The 20,565-nt window shown below is 40.6% G+C and overlaps 1 protein-coding gene across 1 annotated transcript in view; it reads right to left on the bottom strand.

Moving 5' to 3' along the window:
- CPNE8 (copine 8) overlaps window positions 1-18,777 on the bottom strand; it is a 318,004-nt gene extending 299,227 nt beyond the window's left edge. The window contains exon 1 of the mRNA XM_082419257.1: window positions 18,085-18,777. Coding sequence (XP_082275383.1) covers window positions 18,085-18,677 — 593 coding nt within the window. The 5' untranslated portion in view covers window positions 18,678-18,777. The remainder of the gene's footprint in view (window positions 1-18,084) is intronic.
- Between the last annotated feature and the right edge of the window lie 1,788 nt (window positions 18,778-20,565).

Genomic DNA, 20,565 nt, shown 5'->3' with positions numbered 1-20,565 from the left:
TCATCAAATCACAAGACCAGAAAACAAAAGAAAAATGACCAACAAAGACAAATCCAAAACAATTAACAAAATGGCAATAAGAACATACATATCGATAATTGCCTTAAATATAAATGGACTAAATGCTCCAACCAAATGACATAGACTGGCTGAACTGACACAAAAGCAAGACCCATATATTTGCTGCCTCCAAGAAACTCACTTCCGATCTAGAAACACATACAGACTAAAAGTGAGGAGATGGCAAAAGATATTCCATACAAATTGAAATTAAAAGAAAGCCAGAGTAGCAGTACTTGTATCAGACAAAATAAAATGAAGATTGTTACAAGAGACAAAGAAGGACACTACATAATGATCAAGGATTCAATCCAAGAAGAAGATATAACAATTGTAAATATATATGCACCCAACATAGGAACACTTCAATATATAAGGAAAATGTTAACAGACATAAAAGGAGAAATTGACAGTAACACAGTAACATTAGGGGACTTTAACAGCCCACTTACATCAATGGACAAATCATCCAGACAGAAAAATCAATAAGGAAACAGGCCTTAAATGACATATTAGACCAAATGGACTTAATTGATATTTATAGACTATTACCTCTGAAAGCAGCAAAATATACATTCTTTTCAAGTGCACATGGAACATTCTCCAGCATAGATCATATGCTAGGCCACAAAACAAGCCATGGTAAATTTAAATTGAAATCATGTGAAGCATATTTTCCGACCATTATAGTATGAGACTAGAAATCAGGTGCAAGAAAAAAAATGCAAAAAACACAAACACTTGGACGATAAACATTATGCTACTAAACAACGAATGGATCGCTAAGTAAATCAAAGATGAAATCAAAAAATACCTAGAGACAAATGACAACAAAAACACGACAATACAAAACACATGGGACGTAGCAAAAGCAAATCTAAGAAGAAAGTTTACAGCAATACAATCTTACCTCAGGAAGCAAGAAAAATCTCAAATAAACAACCTAACCTTACACCTAAAGCAACTAGAGAAAAAAAAAAAAACATAGTAGAAGGAAAGAGATCATAAACCTCAGAGCAGAAATAAATCAAGTAGAGATTTTAAAAAAATAGAGAAGATCAATGAAACTAAAAGCTGGTTTTCTGAAAAGATAAACAAAATCAATAAACTTTCAGCCAGACTCATCAAGAAAAAAAAAGGGAGAGTGTCCAAATCTTTAAAATCAGAAATGAAAAAGGAGAAGTTACAACCAACACCACAGAAATACAAAAAATCATAAGAGACTACTATTAGCAACTATAACAATAAAATGGACAACCTAGAAGATATGGACAAATTCTTAGAAATGTACAATCTCTCAAGACTGAAGCAGGAAGAAATAGAAAATATGAGCAGACCAATTACCAGTACTGAAATTGAATCAGTAATTAAAATACTCCCAACAAACAGTAGTCCAGGACCAGATGACTTCACAGATGAATTCTACCAAACATTTAGAAAAGACTTACGACCTATCTTTCTCAAACAATTCCCAAAAAATGCAGAGAAAGGAATACTTGAGAACTCACTCAATAAGGCCACCATCACACTGATGCAAAATCCAGACAAAGATATCACAAAAGAAGAAATTTACAGAATATCACTGATGAACATTGATGCAAAAATCCTCAGCAAAATGTTAGCAAACCAACTCCAACAATACATTAAAAGGATTATACACCATTATCAATGGGATTTATCCCAGAGATGCAAGGATTTTACAATACCCACAAATCAATCAATGTGATACACCCCGTTAACAAACTGAAGAATAAAAACCATATGATCATCTCAACAGACACAGAAAAAGGTTTTCATAAAATTGAATATCAATTTATGATAAAAAACTCTCCAGAATGTGGGAATAGAAACAACACATGTCAACATAATAAAGTCCATATATGAAAAACCCACAGCTAACATCATACTCAATGGTGAAAAGCTGAAAGCATTCCCTCTAAGATCAGGAACAAGACAAGAAAACTTTTATTCACCTCATTTACTCAACATAGTTGTGGAAGTCCTAGCCACAGCAATCAGACAGAAAAACAAATAAAATGAATCCAAATTGGAAAGGAAGAAGTAAAACTGTCACTGTTTGCAGATGACCTGATACTATACGTAGAAAATACTAAAGATGCCACCAGAAAACTAATAGAGTTCATCAACAAATTCAGTAAAGTTGCAGGATACAAAATTAATATATAGAAATCTGTTGCATTTCTATATACTAACAACAAAATATCAGAAAGAGAAATTAAGGAAACAATCCCATTTACCATTGCATCAAAAAGAATAAAATACCTAGGAAAAACCTATCTAAGGAGGCAAATGACCTGTACTCCAAAAACTATAAGATGCTGATGAAAGAAACTGAATATAAGAAAACAAATGGATAGATAAACCATGTTCTTGGATTGGAAGCATCAATATTGTTAAAATGACCATACTACCCAAGGCAATCTACAAACTCAATGCAGTCCCTATCAAAATATCAATGGCATTTTTCACAGAATTAGAACAAAACAATTTAAGATTTGTATGGAAACAGAAAGGACTCTGAGTAGTCAAAACAATCTTGAGAAAACAAAACGGAGCTGGAGGAATCAGGCTCCCTGACTTCAGACTCTACTACAAAGCTGTAGTAATCAAAACAGTATGGTACTGACACAAAAACGGAAATATAGATCAATGGAACAGGATAGAGAGCTCAGAAATAAACCCACAAACCTATGGTCAATTAATCAGTGACAAAGGAGGCAAGAATGTACAATGGGGAGAAGACAGTCTCTTCAATAAGTGGTGCTGGGAAAATTCAACACCTACATGTAAAAGAAATAAATTAGCACATTTTCTAACACCATATACAAAAATAAACTCAAAATGGATTAAAGATCTAAATGTAAGACCGGATACTATAGAACTCCAAGAGGAAAACAGGCAGAACACTTTTTGACATAAATGGTAGCAATATTTTTTTTAAAAACCATCTCCTACAGTAATGGAAACAAAGCAAAATGAATAAATCGAACCTAATTAAATTTAAAAGCTTTTGCACAGCAAAGGAAAACATAAACAAAATGAAAAGAACACATGGAATGGGAGAAAATATTTGCAAACAATGCTACGGACAAGGGCGTAATTTCTAAAATATACAAACAGTTCATACAGCTCAATTTTTTTTTTTTTTAAAAAGGAACAATCAAGAAAGGGGCAGAAACCCTTAATAGACATTTCTCCAAAGTAGACATACAGATGGCCAACAGCTACACGAAAAGATGCTCAACATCGCTAATTATTAGAGAAATGCAAATCAAAACCACAATGAGGTATCACCTCACACTGGTCAGAACGGCCATCAAAAAGTCTACAAATAATAAATCCTGGAGAGGGTGCGGAGAAAAGGGAACTCTTCTGCACTGTTGATGGGAATGTAAATTGGTACAGCCAGTATGGAGTAGAATATGAAAGTTCCTCAAAAAACTAAAAATAGAGTTACCATATGATCCAGCACTCCCACTCCTGAGCATATATCAGGAAAAGACGAAAACTCTAATTCAAAAAGATACATGCACCCAAATGTTCATAGCAGCACTATCTATTGATACAATAGCCTAGACATGGAAGCAACTTAAATGCCTCTCAACAACTGAATGGATAAAGAAGATGTGGTATATATATATATATATATATATATATATATATATATATATATATATATATATATATATATACAGTGGAATATTACTCAGCCATAAGAATGTATGAAATATTGCCATTTGCAGCAACATGGATGGACCAACAGACTATCATACTAAGTGAAGTAACTCAAAGACAAATATTATATGATATCACTTATATGTGGAATATTAAAAATATGATACAAATGAACTTACTTAAAAAACAGAAATAGAGTCTCAGACATAGAAAGCAAACTTATGGGTACCAAAGGGGAAGGGGGGAGATAAATTAGGAGTTTGGGATTAACACATACACACTGCTATATATAAAACAGATAAACAACAAGGACCTAGTGTACAGCACAGGGAACTACACCTAATTTCTTATAATAACCTATCACAGAAAATAATCTGAAAAAGAATAGATATATATATGTATAACTGAATCACTTTGCTGTATACCTGAAACTAACAAAACACTGTAAATCAACTGTACTTCAATTTTTTAAAAATAGTATAAAACTCTAAAAAAAAACAAGAACTTACGGAATAGTGACGGAATATGGCTAGTGGTCAGAAGCATACGCTTAAGAATTAAATATGTATAGAGCAGGATCTCCATACATACCTTGCTGCCCCACCCCCACCACCCCAGATGTGCAACTTAGGCCAAATTACTTGAACGCTCTCTGAACTTCAATCTCTTCACCTGTAAAATAGGACATAATATTACCTGTTTTACATAACTGTTGTAAGCATTGAACAAATTAGCATATGTTAAGTGCTCTACACATTGTCTCACATAGATTTAGATTTGGACACTGATGTAAATGTCCAATGCTTTCATGTTTCTTGGACTCATTAGTACAGCTTATATTTGAATAGCTTTACTGTCTAATAAATAGAAATATTACCCAGGGACTATTCAATGGTATTTTGTATCTTCAGAGTTTCAGGAAATTATCTGATAATTCCCTCAGAATGTTTGGAGTATTATTCTTTACAGAATAAACTTGACAAAATGTCTCACAACTTGAAAAAGAATGCCTGATAGTTAATGAGCCTGGCTGAAGAGGTATTAACATTAACAGTTGTCGCAAGTTTGAAAGTATTAAGGTATTGTATGTCAGGCAGTGAACATTAGCCATTGAGGCAAGGCAGCTTTTAAATATACCTCTTTTATCACTGGCAATAAGTGCTTACCCATTTTCAGCCTGTGTTGTCATCTACTTGGATATCTGTTTTATCACATGTCTGACACAAAAGACCTGTCTAAATAAACATCAGCCCATTGATCTTACTGGTCAGATGCAAGAATGTGCTAGAATGTGCTTTAATTCTGAAACTTTGTTGTTAAACACTACCTCCTATTTGTCAAATCCTATTAGGTCCACATGTCTGATTATGTGTGTTCCAGTGGAGGAGCTGTGGGGTAAAATCTGTAGAACATGAGTATGCATTTCCAAATCTACACTCTTATGATCATTACTTTATTCTATATCTCCTCCAGGTATTTGCCTGGACTACAATGTATGGTCTTTAACATTCCTCTTTGTAACTGCAACTTTGCATTTCATGTTTCTATGACTTCCTAAATTGATTGTAATTATCCCAAAGTATTGGAATACAAACACCCTTCTCTTCTATATTGCTTCTGTGCCACACGGCAATATACTGATAATAACCTGAGATAAGACTAACAGTTATTAACTCCTTTTTTGTAACAGGCATGGTGCTGGGTATTTTATAGCCTTTACTTCATTTACTTCCGCAATAATCCTATAAGTTTGGTTTTTAAGTCATTTCCATTTTACTGATTAGGAAATGAGATTCCAAAAGTTGAAATAAGTTACCAAAAATAACATTACAAAAAGGGATAAAAATGGGATTTAAAGACATCTGACTCAATTCCGTTTTCTTGCTGGTATACTCTGCTGCCCCAAATTCTCATTAATCTTTAAATGCAACTTACTCATGGGAATGAAAGTATTTAGAAAGGTGCAGCCAGAAGTTTATACTTGACTCTGCTTATTTAAAGAGGAATAGGGGGAAATAACCAAAACAAGCTATTAAAATCTCCTTGAGAAGATAGCTTATCAATAACTTCAGCTCTAGAAAACTATTCCCAGGAAAAAAAAGAATCACAGGTGTACCCAATTGTTTGCAAATAAGAATGCTTACATGAAGCAGATGAACAGTAACTTATTGAAATAAATTTTGGAAAATAAGAGATAAGTTAAATAAATATAGTATACCCAAATAATGGACTACAGCAGAGACATGGAAGGTTATATTTGCAAAAACTAACGACATCTTCATGATATAATATTACTAGAAAAGTGCAGAAGATAAATTGTATAGAATATATAGTATGATCCCATTATACAATGTGTGTGAACTTACACACACACACAAGAACACACACAGAGGGACAGAGAGAGTATAAATGTGATGTTATACATGAGAGTATGTGGCTGAACCACACTGGCTCCATTTTGTCAGCTCCTTCTTAAGCTCCCAGGCCTACTCCCTTCCCTTCCATACACTGCACTTTATGGAGTTGCCTACTTTGTTTTTTGGCCTCAAAGTTCCTTCTCATTTTGGAGGATATTATTCAATACCTCTGCCTCCCAACAATTGGCAAGCCAGCCAGAAGACAGAAAATGAAACAGGCATAGGTAAAGGAACTATGTTAGGGGAAAGCCCATTGTCAGTAGTGGAAATCCCAGGATGGCCGGCTTTCTCCACGTGGGGAGATCTAGCCAAGTTTGGAATGCTTCAGGCAGGCACGTGAGTTTGGGGACACCCCGAAAACACCAAAAGGGTTGCTGGACATTCTAACCGAAACAATAGGGAAAAAGAAACTAAGGAGGGAAATAGGTATGCTATGGCCTCTGCATTGGGCCCTGAGACTGATAACAGAAAATGAGTTCCAACTCAGGTAGGAACTAGAAAAATCTAAAGAGGCCCCGGCATTAGAATAAGATCTACAAGTGGCTTGTTCCTCTAGTTAGGATCTACTAGCCAAAAAGTTACAACAACAAGAACACCTGGAAGTCAAGCTAAAATTACTAAAGTGGCTAAAATGCAAAGGCGGCACCTGTATTCACCAACAAAGTGAATACCATCATCTCACGGGAAGACTGGAATCCCAAATGGTAGGATCCAAGGTGTAATGATTCCTCTGAGTAGGAAGATATAATTGCTGAAGAGAAAGATGAGCCAAGGACTCATCCACTGATTCAAACAAAGACTCAGGCAACCCGTGAAGAAATATTTACCACAGGTATGAAGGATTGCTTCTTACAGTCTTGTTCCTGGAGCTTGGTATGGCACCTTAATATCGGTTCTGGCACCTACGGTCAGTAAAGCAATAGCTCTGGTAGTTGCAATTATAGCAGATCTCAGTGAAACAGAAAGAGTCCACCACCAAGGAAACAGAAAGGCAAACAAAAATAAAGAAATAAAGGTGAAACAAAGAAAGGATGGAGAAAAAACAGAGAAAGGACCAACCCAGTTAACATGCAAACAACTTTGGCAGTAGCAAGGACTCCAAAGGAAGACATTGATAAGCAACCTAATTAAGTCCTGTTATCTTTGTGGAAAGCCCTAACAAGACAGTTCATTCCTCTGCCTACTGACCATAAACATGTGGCAATGGGTCCCAGTGTCCCACCACTAGAAGTAGAACGCCAGGGTGGATCCCCTACAGGCAGAGAACGAGGGGTTGGGACAACATTGCCCTCTACTTTGTGTTGTGGGAGGTGACTGGAAGCCCCAAGTGGAATTGATGATTTATTGGACCTGCACGAACAGTCTTAGCACTGGTAGATACCACAGCTGAGTATACCTTACTGCATGACAACCCTTTTAAATTTGGGGGAGAATACGGGCTATAGACAGATACGGGGGCCAAACTATTCGAGTAAGACAAACCAGCTTTTATCTCCAAATTGGCTGTTTGCCCCCTGCCTGTTCCTCATACACATTGACCACATACCAGAATATATACTAGGCGTTGATGTTTCACAAGACCTAGATTTGACCACCACTACTGGAGAGTTCTGCCTTCACATCAGAGTGGTGAAACCCATGTTGGTGGGTCATGTAAAGTGAACCCTTGTCCATTTACCCTGCCAGATTGTTAATGTCAAAGAGTATAGGCTGCCTGGGGGCTATGAAGAAATTACTACTACAGTTAAAGAACTAGAAAATGTGGGAGTCGTTAGATCCATGCATAGCCCCTAAAATAACCCACTGCAGCCAGTAAAAGGGCCTAACGGGACTGTTGACTAAAGAGAATTAAATAAGGTGGTTCCTCCCATCCCTGTGGAGGTCTCCAATATTGCTACTATTTTAGAACATCTTTCCTCTGCGCTGAAAACTTTCTATTGTGTGCCTGACCTCTGTAACCCCTTTTACAACATTCTTTTGTGTGCTAGCTCTCAAGATCAATTTGCCTTCAACTGGGATGGGAGGCAATGGACCTTTCAGGTCTTGCCTCAAGGTTATTTACAGTCCTGCCATTTGTCATAGTTTGGTCGCTCAGGACCTAGAAATCTGGTGAAAGCCCTACCCTGAGCTAGAATTATTTCATTAGATTGATGACATTATGTTGACCTCTGATGCCTTGTCACTCCTGCCCTGAACTGCTGCCTCTTTACAGACACATTTACAGAACTGAGGATAGGAAGTAATAAACACTGACAAGATCCAGGGACCTGGGCAGTCAGTAACGTTTTGGGGTGTTGTCTGGTCAGGTAAGACAAAAGTTACTCCGGCCTCGGTTATCGATGAAATCCAAGCCTTGGCCATGCCAGTCAATCAAGGAATTACAATCTTTCCTGGGGTCACTAGATTATTGATATCCTTTCATACCGCATTCAGCACAAATAATACGGCCCCTATAGTACTCTCTGGTTAGAAAGGACAAAAATGGGATTAGGACATCCACCTTCAGGAAGCTTTTGAAAAGGCTGAAATTGTAGTAAAACCGGTTTAGGCTCTGGGAGTACTTATGTGGGATGCTGCCTGTGAATTAGATGTTGACTCACACCTGAAAGGTTCTGGCTAGGGCCTGTGGCAAAGGCAGGAAAGGAAATGCATCCCACTAGGATTTTAGTCTCAGTTGTAGAAGGGACCTCAAGTGAGGTACAGTCTTACTGAAAAACAGCTCCTTGTAGTCTACCTGGCCCTGCAGCAAAAATAGAAGGCCTCACCATGGACTTAACAGTGTCTGTTCAGACTTCCCTCCCAGTTAAGTGAATGGGTTAAGAACATGTTCCTTAAACCAAAAAGTGCCTGTGCCCAAGTAAGCACACTGCAAAAGTGGCACCCATACCTTCAACAAGGTAATGTGTACAATTCAAGCCTGTTGTCCGAGAAATTACATGCTCTCCTTGGGCCAGTGTCTTATGTGGATCTAGACATGGCCCCTCAGATACCACCCATCGCTCTCCCTCTCAGCCAAGTCAAAGAGAGAATCGGGACCACTCCTCCTGAGACATGGTTCACCAATGGCAGCAGTCAAGGCAATACCCCCACTTGGCCCACTTCAGCAGTTCGCCTGGATTTCAGTGTCATTTGCTTTGAAGAAGGCACAAAGCACAGCAGTCAGTGGGCTGAACTGGGGGCAGTATAGCTTGAGATCACTCATCAATCTACGCCACTCTATACAGCCACAGACAAGTGGGCTGTGTGAAAAGGACTGACCATGTGGATGCCACAATGTCATCAGGAAAGCTGGACTATCTTGGGACGGCACCTGTGGAGAGCTGACCTACAGAGGGACATCTGGATGTGTGCACACAACCCAGTGCTGCCATCAAGGTAAGGCATGTCTCTGCACATTCTCCAACTACACTGCCTGGGAACCACAAAGCAGACACCCTAGCCAAGGAGGGAGCTGTCCTCCTGGAAGAGTTACAGACTCCCTCGGACGTGGCAAAGTGGCTTCACTGAAAACCGGGACAGACACTGAGGCCCCAACCACCTGGGAGATAGCCAAGATGTTATACCTCTCCATCAAATACACTGACTGGCAGGCAGTTGATAGGGACTGCCCCCACTGTAGCCTGTGGCGATGACCCCTGAGACATACTCCTGGTCACATCGGACGAGCACTAGCCCAGTGACCAGGTGGTAAGTGGACTGTATCAGCCCCCTGCCCTTATCAGAAGGACACAAGTATATACTGACCTGTGTGGACACAGGTACCTGACTGATACAAGCCTTTCCCAGTAAGAGGGCAAATCGAACAGCCACTATTAGGGGCTTGACCAAGTTGGAAAATATGTACTGGGTCCCCATTCACACAGACAGCAACCAAGGGACCCATATCACTGGACGTGATGTAAAAGAATGGGCTGAAGCCCAGGAGATTTTATGGACCTTCCATCTGCCATATAACCCAACAGCCACAGGGCTGGTAGAAAGAATGAACAGGTTACTGAAAGAGACATTGAAGAAGCTTTCTCCAGACGGGTCTTTAAGAGGATGTTCTCCACCACTATTAGAAGCCATCTGGCTGTTAAACACTGAACCCACAGCAGGTCACATGTCTGGTTATGAGAGACTGACTGTGCCTGCTCTGCCAACTAGGGTCTTAAAGGTACAAGTGTTAGAAGGAGGACTGAGACCCATCTGATGGGATGTGGGTCTTATCCTAAGAATGGCACAGAACCTCCTACCTGGGGAGACTATCTTAGATTGGAGACAAATGGTATACCCCTCCCAGGTGGCTTGGCATCCTTATACCTTGAGGGTAAGGGCTAGGCCCTGGCATAGTATTTCCTCAATCTTTCTATCTAAGTGAAGGCCCAGCCATAACCAAGGTGATCTCCCCCATAGAAATCAAATGGGGGACTGAAGTAGGGCTTCTTTTATGAGCCCCTACTGAAGCCCCCACATATAATATCTCCCTGCCCAGTTCCGATGTAAAGGCACAAAATGTCTGGTATTGTCCTATGGGAAAAGTGTCAAATCCCAGGGTGATCCTGGCACATGGAGACCAAACTGCTACAGTGTTGTTTCTGAATGAAGATTTGTCTTTCTTGGTACCTTTAAAACACTTATCATCCTTAGCCTTTTCCTTCTAAGATTAGTGCCACCTACCTCCACTAATGCATTCTTGTCCTGGGCTACCACCTATGCTGACATCCACAACCACTCTGACTTCTGGGTATGCAGATTGCTGCCAATGTCTAGCTCTGAAGTAATGCCAGGGGTATTCTGTCTTTCAACCTTACATCATGCGGACAATGGGTGGGGACAGCATGTAAACTCCCGATATCTGGCTCTAGGGTATTCTCGGAAGAATGGTGGATAAGATCGTGCGGGCCATATAGATGTCAGGGGTGGAGCATGGAGCTGAACCATACTGGCTCCATCTTGTCAGCTCTATCGTAGGCCCGCAGTCCTTTCCACGTGACTAAGCTTTAGCCTAGCTCACAAAGGAATGCGCCCAAGCCAGATGAGTTCCCTATCAACTTTTACCCTTGCCTTCATCTAAAATGAAAGTTGGAGGAAGGCCTTTTGCTGAGGTAGATGGTTAATGGTCATGAGACCCAGAAGTGGGGTGGGTGCCCCTGGTTCCAGTCTGTGTGGATGTGCTTCTCACTTGGTAGTCAGATTCTGTTTTTAACTTTGGTACCCTTAAATCCCCCGTACCCGTTTTGGCAGTACAAAGCACAGCTGTGAATGCCTCTGGATCTTCTGTTCGCCTGATCTTTCCTACCTGTATGTAAGTTACCCACAATAGACTTTATAATTGCACTTTATGGAGTTGTCTGCTTCATTTTTCAGTCTCAAAGTTCTTTCTCAGTTCGGAGGATATGATTCAATATCTCTGTCTCCCAACAGAAAGAAATGAACTAAATGCATATAGTTTGATGAAATAGTGGGTGATTTTTATTTTTTGCTTATATCTATTTGTAATTACTGAGTGCTTAATTAATGTGACAAGCAGTGTTTTAACTCATGTAAATGTACTAGCTTATGTAACCCTCAAAACAAAATAAGATGTAGGGGCTATTGTTATCCCCACTCTACAAATGAAGAAATTGAGGAACAGAGAGATTAAGTAACTTTCCAAGGTTTCATAGCTAGCAAGTGTTAGAGCTGGTCTACTTCCACACTCATGCTCCTCAAGGCTAAGCAAACTGGCTCAAATAAGCAAGTGTTATTATTATAAAACAGGCTAACAAATGAATAAAACCCCTTTGAGATGGATTGTTTTTCTTCTCTTCCTTGAGTAAACTCAAATAGGGAATTCAGGCTTCTGACTATTATGCCACAAACAGCATACCTAAAAGACCACAGCTTTAGCATCCTCTCCTATGGGGCCCTGCTTTGTGAATTGCTTCTAGACTCACATTCTCCACATTACAAGGCTGTTTTAAACACCCCAAATGCTAAAAGAAATGCAGTGCATACCAAACTATTGATAGAACAACAACATGAGTAAAGCTTTTCTCTGCTAAGACATACCTGGGCAACTCCCACATTGAGACTTCAAAAGCACTGTCCGAAAATGCCCCTAGGACAAATTTCTCTGAAACTCTGGGGTTAAGACAAACCCAAAAAAAGCACTATTGGGTGAATACAATTCTGAACCACAGGACCTCAGGAACTGCAGAGCCAGAGTATAGGCTGTTGTGGCCATGCCTGTCACATGCCTCATTAACAGGATAACAGGTATTCTAATTTCCCTAGCTTATAGTAACTTTATAATTCATCAGTATCACTTGAAAACCTATTTACAGGCTAATGTCCAACATTTTGTCTGACAAAAGAAGGGTAAAGTGTGTCTAAGAGATAACCAATGTGGATTGGAGTGTAGCCACCAATTGTGTTTGAACACTTGGATTCTCTTTCTCCATAGATATTCAGAACATCATCAGTATCTGTTTCAAACTGGATCACTTCCCACTGGACCAATCAGATTCTGTCTCTTGGAATTGAATTTGCTTTCCCCAGTGCTCAATTAATCACTAAATGAGTTGGAACGGTAACACATAAATTTGCAAAGTACATCCCGCTAGTGGATGGAAAAACGAAAAAAATCTTCAAAGTAAAAGAAGAATAAAGATGTGGAAAGGACTACATGAAAAGAAGAGAAGAAAAAGTACACAAAATTTCATTCATCTTCTTGTTTCATTCACAATACACTTGCAGGCTGCCAAAACCTTTCATGGATTATAAAAGATCACATAACCCCACTTATTATAGTAAAAGAGTAAAACCAGAGACCGAGCAGAACTTGACACTACCATTTCTAATAGTGACAACCTGACAGCAGCAGTAATTTTCCTTTGTACATGCTTTATCTTTTACAAAAGGCCTATAAACAGTGATGTGCAAGTATGTTAACAACAGATTTCCCCCCAAAAAGCTGAATGTATGTGTGTGTTGTATGTACATAATTTATTATAAATTTAACTGATATAAAGTATGTGTAGCTGAGCAATTACAAATAATAAAATATATACAAATAATAAAATATATACAAATAATACTTTTATTGCAAATTCTATAGAGCCAATTGATTCCCACAGAATGTCTTAAGCATAGACAACAACTAAACAATATATCAAACCCTGATTTGTAGTGTTTGCCACTTTCCATGATATAAATATTCCCACCAGAGTCAACTTCAAGCTACCAAATGTGATGTCACTGAACAGGGATTGAGATAAGATGGGCAGTAGCACATAACTGCATAATATTTTCAACCTACAGATTTAAGAAACAGAGCATAGATGATGGTAAAGAATCTAGATAATAATAAAATGTAGTTACTAAAATAATTAGAAATAATTTTTGAGTATGTCTTAACTTTGTCTTTAATATAATTTAATTATAGACTTACATAACTTAAATTTTTTAAAATCTCTGTATTTAACCACTGGCACACGAATTCCTATTTCAATCCCATTTAAGCCAGTTCCAGCATGCCATTGAAACGTATACTCCTAGCACCTTACTGAGGCAGGTACTGTTAATCCAAACCAAGTAACTACAGTCAGAGTCATTAGCTCATCAAACAAGTAAATTAAAATGTTTAGTGTATAGGGAAATGGTAAAAAAAAGCCTGGTACAAAATGTCCAAAACACAATTCATAAGCCTTGTGTAATATGAGGTGTCTGAGAAGTCAGCAGTGCCAGGAGAGCCTAACAACATCTTGTCAGCAAGTTGAGAATGAATCACCAATGGCCCTATCCAAAGCAAAGAGAAATTTCTGACTACCACTCACATACTAGGTTCAGAGTTGATTTATTCATAGATTTATTCATTCCATCAATATTTTTCTTTTAATTTAATGTATATAACCAGCACATGGAAAACTTGTTATAAGTACAGACTCCTGGACCTTAGTCCCAGAGATTTTCATTCAGTAGATCTGGTGTGGGGCCTAGGGGTTTGTATTTTAACAGGCAAACCCCTCTCCCCATGACAGATGATTCATTCAGAGGATTACAGCAACCAGCATTTACTGACTATTTATTCTATGCCAAGTTCAGAATGTGTAGATACGAAAGAGACAAAACTTGTCCTCAAGGAGACTACAGAGACCAAGAATTATAACTATAATATTGGTACATACCAGCTGCTTTGAGAATACAGCAAAATCCAGCTTGGAAGAGGGGTCATGAGAGAAAATGATGTTTGATCTGAGCCTTGAAGAAGGAGAACAAGCTAATCAAGAAAAGAAGGGGAAGAGAGGAAGGGACGTTCAGGGCAGAGAACAGCATGTGCCCAGCCACATAGGCAAAGAGAGTTTGGCCCAATAAGACAACAGCACATGCTTTGGGACTGTACCTCTTATTAGTGTTCTGTAGCCACATTTACCTGGCCCCAGTTTTCGCATATAGTAAGCACGTATTTGTTAGACTATGTTCAGTCACAGAGTTCATGCAAGGAGTGGTGGGAGATTAGGCAAGACAGTTATGGCCAGGTCAGGAAGTGCTTTTTAGAATTCCTAGTACAAAGTAGGAATTACTTTTCCACTTTGTATTCTTCCTTCAACACTAGATTTTAAAATTAGTTTTATCACCATTACAAGATTATTGCTTTGAAAGGATTTACATGTGATACCTAACCTACAAAATCTAGAAATATAGACTGCCCTCCCTGCTTTTATACTTGATAAGCTAATTTCTCAATCAGAGAAAATGACAAAAATCATCAAAACAGTGTGTGAGAAATAGTGCAACAAACCAAGGTCCCAGGGAAAACAGTTAATTACTGCATACTATTTTTCCCATTGGTTTTAACATTATTCTATGTTAATCTGTTCTTTAATTAGGTAACCCAATAACTTAAAAATCTTAAATGTTAAAAAATTAACATAATTTTAAAAATGAATGCAAGAAGACCTAAATAATGAGTAGAAGGTTAGGTCAAAGAGTAGGAACTTATCTCTACATAAATATAGCTAGAAAATTGTACTTGTCACTCTAACACACCAACTTTGTAGCTACTATGGAAACACCACATATACTGCCCTTTCTCTCATACCAACCATGCCAATCTGTCTTGTCTCCACTCGAGCCCCATCTCCTCTTTGCAGCATATTCCAAGTATTCTGTTCCACAATGATCTCCTCCCTACCTGTGAATGAACCTCATCTTTGGATTTAGTCCTATGCTATCGTGTGTTATATAATCTAATATTATATTTATCTCCCAACCAGATTTTACGTTTTCAGCGAACTTCTCTTGCATTTCTCATGGAGCATGGCATAGGGCTAAACATATAAGACACTCAAACACTTCCATAAGTTAATAGACAAAATGATTTCCATTAATTGTGTTTAGCTTCAAGCTTCAATTGCTGATTTTCTCACCTCCCTCAAAATGAAGATGCAAACATCATAAAACTTTTACAAAGTCTTAGATTGGACACAGTGAAAGGAGGTTATCAAAAGGGTTGTCAGCAAATCATAAGAAGTCTTCAATATAAAAAGGCAAGGTAATTCCTTGCTCTGCTTGCCCATAGTAAGGCTAAGGGGTCTACAGCTGCGCCTTGTTGCTAAGTAAAATCCCCACAAACAACCAGGAAATACGCTTTTTATACATATCAAAGAAGAAAGAGAAAGAGGGAACAGGTATCTCAAGGCTACCTCTATCCTTGTATCCTTTAACCAATTTACTGAAGTTCAAAAGAGAAGGACTATTTACAGAATTCCATAGCTGAATCATATATAATGCATTTATTCAATATATACTATTTCCAATATCATAATAATAACTAACATTTTTTAACACTTTCTTTTGTGTCATACATCACGTTAGTATTTTTCAGATATCATTTTATTAAACTCTGGTAACACCCTATATAACATAAATACCATAATTATCTTCATTTTAGACATTAGAAAGCTTAAAGACTTGCTCCAAGGCAACAACACGAGTAAGTCACAAAGCCAGAATATATAACCAGGTCTCTTATGCCAAAGCCCAAAAGACACCACCATCTATCATTACAAGATCCAATTATCAACAGTATAAGTACTATAAGTACTTGGGTTCTCTTTCAGAACTTTTTTTTCTATTTGAACATTTAAAAATTAAAAACAATACATAAATCAGTGGTATTTAAAAAGGCTGAAACAAGGGGATCTCCAGGTTCTGAGGTAGCAAGCTGAAAGAAACTGGCTTAAAGCCAATTGACTTCAGGATTCCCAGTACTACATCCATAGCAAACAAGCATCAAAGGGAGGAAAAAAACAACAAAAAAAAGCAGTTAAATACGGACCTTATTGGCAGAAAGACCAGCTAAGGTAAAATTTCCCCATCACCCCTAAAGAGCTTATGGGGAATTCAGATTTAATTTACATTTGCATTCATTCCATGTACAGGCCACATGCCATTCAGACTTGCAGGATGTTCAGCAGAGAATAAAAACTCTAGAAAATGCTGTTATTGTAGGACTTTAGGCTATGCATTATCTGCATACATTAATAACCTCCCTCTAGCATGCAAAGCTAGCTTCAGAGAAAAGAAAAAGGCCTAGAAATTAAGGTCTAAAACGAATTTTCCATACAGTTTCACTTGTTCAATTGACAGAAATCTCAGGCACCATTTAAAGCAGTGACCACAATAAGGCAAAAGCTTAATGTTAGCAACCACTTTCAGAATTACTATTATGGTCTGAGGTCACTTAAGAGGAAGCAAGCAATCATGGGATATAGTTTCAGGGATAGGTACTAAGGCTATCTATCACCTATCCCCTAATACCTCGGGGGAGGGGAGTGTTGATGCTTGAGTTTCCACCCAAAAAAAATAAATAAATAAATCATTCCTTTGGCTTTTAAGCTTAGTCTTGTGACAATGCAAAATTAAATACCACTGGGTTGATAGCAGTTTATGCCTCGGGGCTTATTTACATCGAAGATTACCCATGTTTATTAGATTTCTTCAAGATTTTTTCCTTTTTTTGCTAAAAAAAAGGAAAGGGAGGATTTGAGGGCATTAAAAACAAGCGAAAAGTGGACAGGTGAGAAGAGCTTTCCACTGAGAAAGATCAAAGTATGCAAACAAGGGAGTGGGCTCCAGTCAGTAGTATAATTTGCAAGTTCTCTCTCTCCTTCTGTTGCCATTACAAATTTAGTGTAGTCTGTCCATCTCTTTCTCAAAATCTTCTGCAATATAGCAATTATGCTGCTTTATTTACAAGGAAACTGACCCCAAAGAACATCACGCAAAGGAGTTTGAAATGTACAGCAGAGTGTAGGTTGTTACACACACTCAAATGTATCCACTTGCAGGCAAAAAGTCTTGACTTCCCACATTTTAGGTAAGGCTGCAGCCGAAATCTCCACCTAGAAGGCCAAAGGCAAAGAGCCCGGGGGGCGGGAAGCCAGCTGGATGGCTCCAGGAAGTGGGTGGGGAGGAAGCACCGGGGTTTGGAGCCAACCATGCCGACAGCAGGTTTGCACACGCCTACCAGAGGGAGTCCTGGGCCACTGCGCGCATTGCTCACAAGCGCTTTTGGCAATGCTGTCCCATTCGATTCCTGTCATCACCCAACCCCACAGCTCGGGTGTGCGACGTGAAAAAGGGCTTGTAAAGTGGGCGGCGGCCAGGGGTTCCCGCCGCTGAGTCACAGCCCAGACAACTTTTACAGCATTTCCCAGAAAGAAAATGAAGTCTCAGTCCCGTAGCCCACACTCGCTCCTAGTTGCGGCTCCCCGCTCTGTCACTCGACCCGGCGGTGACTCGAGACCCACAACTGGGCTATTTCCCACTCACTGCGCAACTTCACACCCGCGCAAAGCCTCGGGGTACCCTGAGCGCTTGCCAAGCGCTACCGACCGGGTAGATGGGAGGGCAGAAGGAGGGAGGGGAAGGGCTGCGTCCTCACCTGCAGGACACGGACACCTCCACTCGTGTGGCCGGGATGGCCGCGCTCAGCTGGTTTAAATCCCCGAGGCCCGCGGTGCTGGTGTAGCGGCTGTCCATCTTGGAGGTAGGCGCCGTGGGCTTGTCTGGCGCCCACATCCAGAGCTCCGGCCGACTGAGGGCTCCTAGCCCAGCTCCCGACAGTCGGGGTTGGGGGTTGAGGGTGGAGGCAGAGGAAGAAGGCGGAGGCAGCTCGCGGGAAGTGGGAGGGAGGGGAGAGGCGGACCTCAGTGCAAAGCCGCGAGGCAGCAGCAGGCCAGGCCTGCACAAGCTGAAGCTGCCGGGGAAGTGGCGCACCGTGCTCTCAGCTTCCCTGCCCCCTCCTTGCCGGCAGCAGCCCCGGCTGAGGACTCTCCGCGATCCTTTCCCGGCTCTGAGCGTCAGGCTCTGCGGAGCCACCGGGCAGCCTGGCGGGATAGGTAGCAGCAAACCCAGAACCCAACCGTCTAGTAGACCAAGCCCAGCCCGGTTTGGAGTGCGGTTAGGGTTTTGTCTCCGCCTCTTCACACCCACGCCAGTTCCTAAATCCCGCATCATAAGCCCACCCCTTCCCATCCGGCGGTGATCCTCACCTCGCCCTCGGAGTCCACGGAGGTCCCCCCCCACTACGCCATAGGACAGATGAGCCGAGTCCCCGCTTCTGGACTATCCACCCTCGTCCGCTTAAGGATTGGGGAGGATGAGACGGACTTGGGGACGATCTCACGGACTTGGGGACGATCTCCAACCTTATGTATGCGGTGGTAAAGTAACAGGTCAATATATGGAACAAGACGAGAGCAGGGTGGACCTAAGGTGAAGGGGAAAAAAACTATTTGGGATTTAAAGGAGCCATCTGGTTTCCCTCTTCCCTCAGTTCTTCGGAACATGGGGGTCTAAAGGTGACAATCCTTCTACCTTCGGGGCTCTTCTGCGCCCCCTCGTTTCCAAATGCATGGAAGTTACGTTCTAAAACCTGAATCACAACCACAAAACACACCTCCCTCACTCCGACTCCCACCTGGAAAGACCTGAATGAACCTGGGCGGATAAAAGCAGAACTGAGCCGGAATGAGCGCCGTGTTTGGAAACTGGATTCTGGGGCCGCCAGACTTGTGCCAGGATGCAGAAGCTGCAAAGCCACGGGAGGTACCCACCGCTCCCCTCCATTACAGCGACCTTTATTACAGGCACCTTCCCTCCAGCGTCACCCGAGCGCCTGAGGGTCCCCAGACGCTCACCACCAGGGGGAGACAGAGATCAGGACGCGGAGTACCGCGAAGCAGGAGAGGGGGTACTGGGGGGACGGAGGGTTATGGGTATCCACCTTCCTTTAAAGCGCCAAAGCACTGAGTTGCCCGCTGGCAAGACTAACTCAGGGAGGAACTGTTTTCGTGATTTGAGGACCTACCCTACGTTGGTTTTAACATTTTAATACAATTGGAGCCACCTGCGTAGAGAATCTATAGAGTTGCAGGTGAGGATGTGTGGGTGCAGTCTTGAGGCTTTGCGCTGCCAAAAATCCTTCCCACGTTTCATTCTTGGTTTCCTTTCCTGATCTCCCCACCCACCACTTGTCACACTTTAGAGTTTTCTGTTTCCCTTTCCGTATTGGAAAATGCCCTAAAACTCCAGACATTTCTGTTATGCTGCCCAAAATTAGCTTGGGGGAAGAGACCTAAGTATATTTTTTAAGCTAACCGTAATTTTATTTTATAGAAGCCTACTGAAGAAATAAAAGTAAGACCTGCTCTGTGTCTAGTAATCATGAAAATATGTGTTAGGTGAGCCGACGCGGATTGTGAAAGAATTCACAGAAATATTAGCAAGAGAAGAAAAGAAAGTTTTTATTCACTTTCCAAGGGAGGAAAGGGGCCAGACTCATAGAGTAGCATCGGCACCGAAGGGTGGAGGTTTGAGCCTTTTACTGGGCTTCACAAGGCAAGGTGCAGGAAAAGGGGGTGGGTTTATGTCTATTCTGGTCCACAGCAGTACCCGGGCCGGCTGTGTCTCTGTAGGATGTGGTTTTTCAGAGAATAAATTTGCAGTCTTCAGTAATTTCCAGTTCTTGGGTGTCTGAAAGGGACTTAATAGGGGCCCTTGACAGGTGTTACTCCATTTTGAATCAAGTTAGATGGGTTTACAATATGTTCTTGTAAAATTCTTAAGAAAGGCACCTTTTAAAGACTTTTTAAAACAACTTTATTGGAGTATACTTGCTTTACAATGTTGTGTTAGTTTCTGCTGTATTACAAAGTGAATCAGCTATATGTATACATATATCCCCATATCCCCTCCCTCTTGCATCTCCCTCCCACACTCCCTATCCCACCCCTCTAGGTGGACACACAGCACCGAGCTGATCTCCCTGTGTGATGCAGCTGCTTCCCACTAGCTATCTATTTTACATTTGGTAGTGTATATATGTCAATGCTACTCTCTCACTTCGTCCCAGCTTACCCTT

This window comes from Balaenoptera physalus (genome assembly GCF_965194825.1).
Source record: "Balaenoptera physalus genome assembly, chromosome: 13".
Lineage (NCBI taxonomy): Eukaryota > Metazoa > Chordata > Mammalia > Artiodactyla > Balaenopteridae > Balaenoptera > Balaenoptera physalus.
Note: the sequence above shows the minus strand (reverse complement) of the source record. Positions and strands in the feature narration are given on the sequence as shown.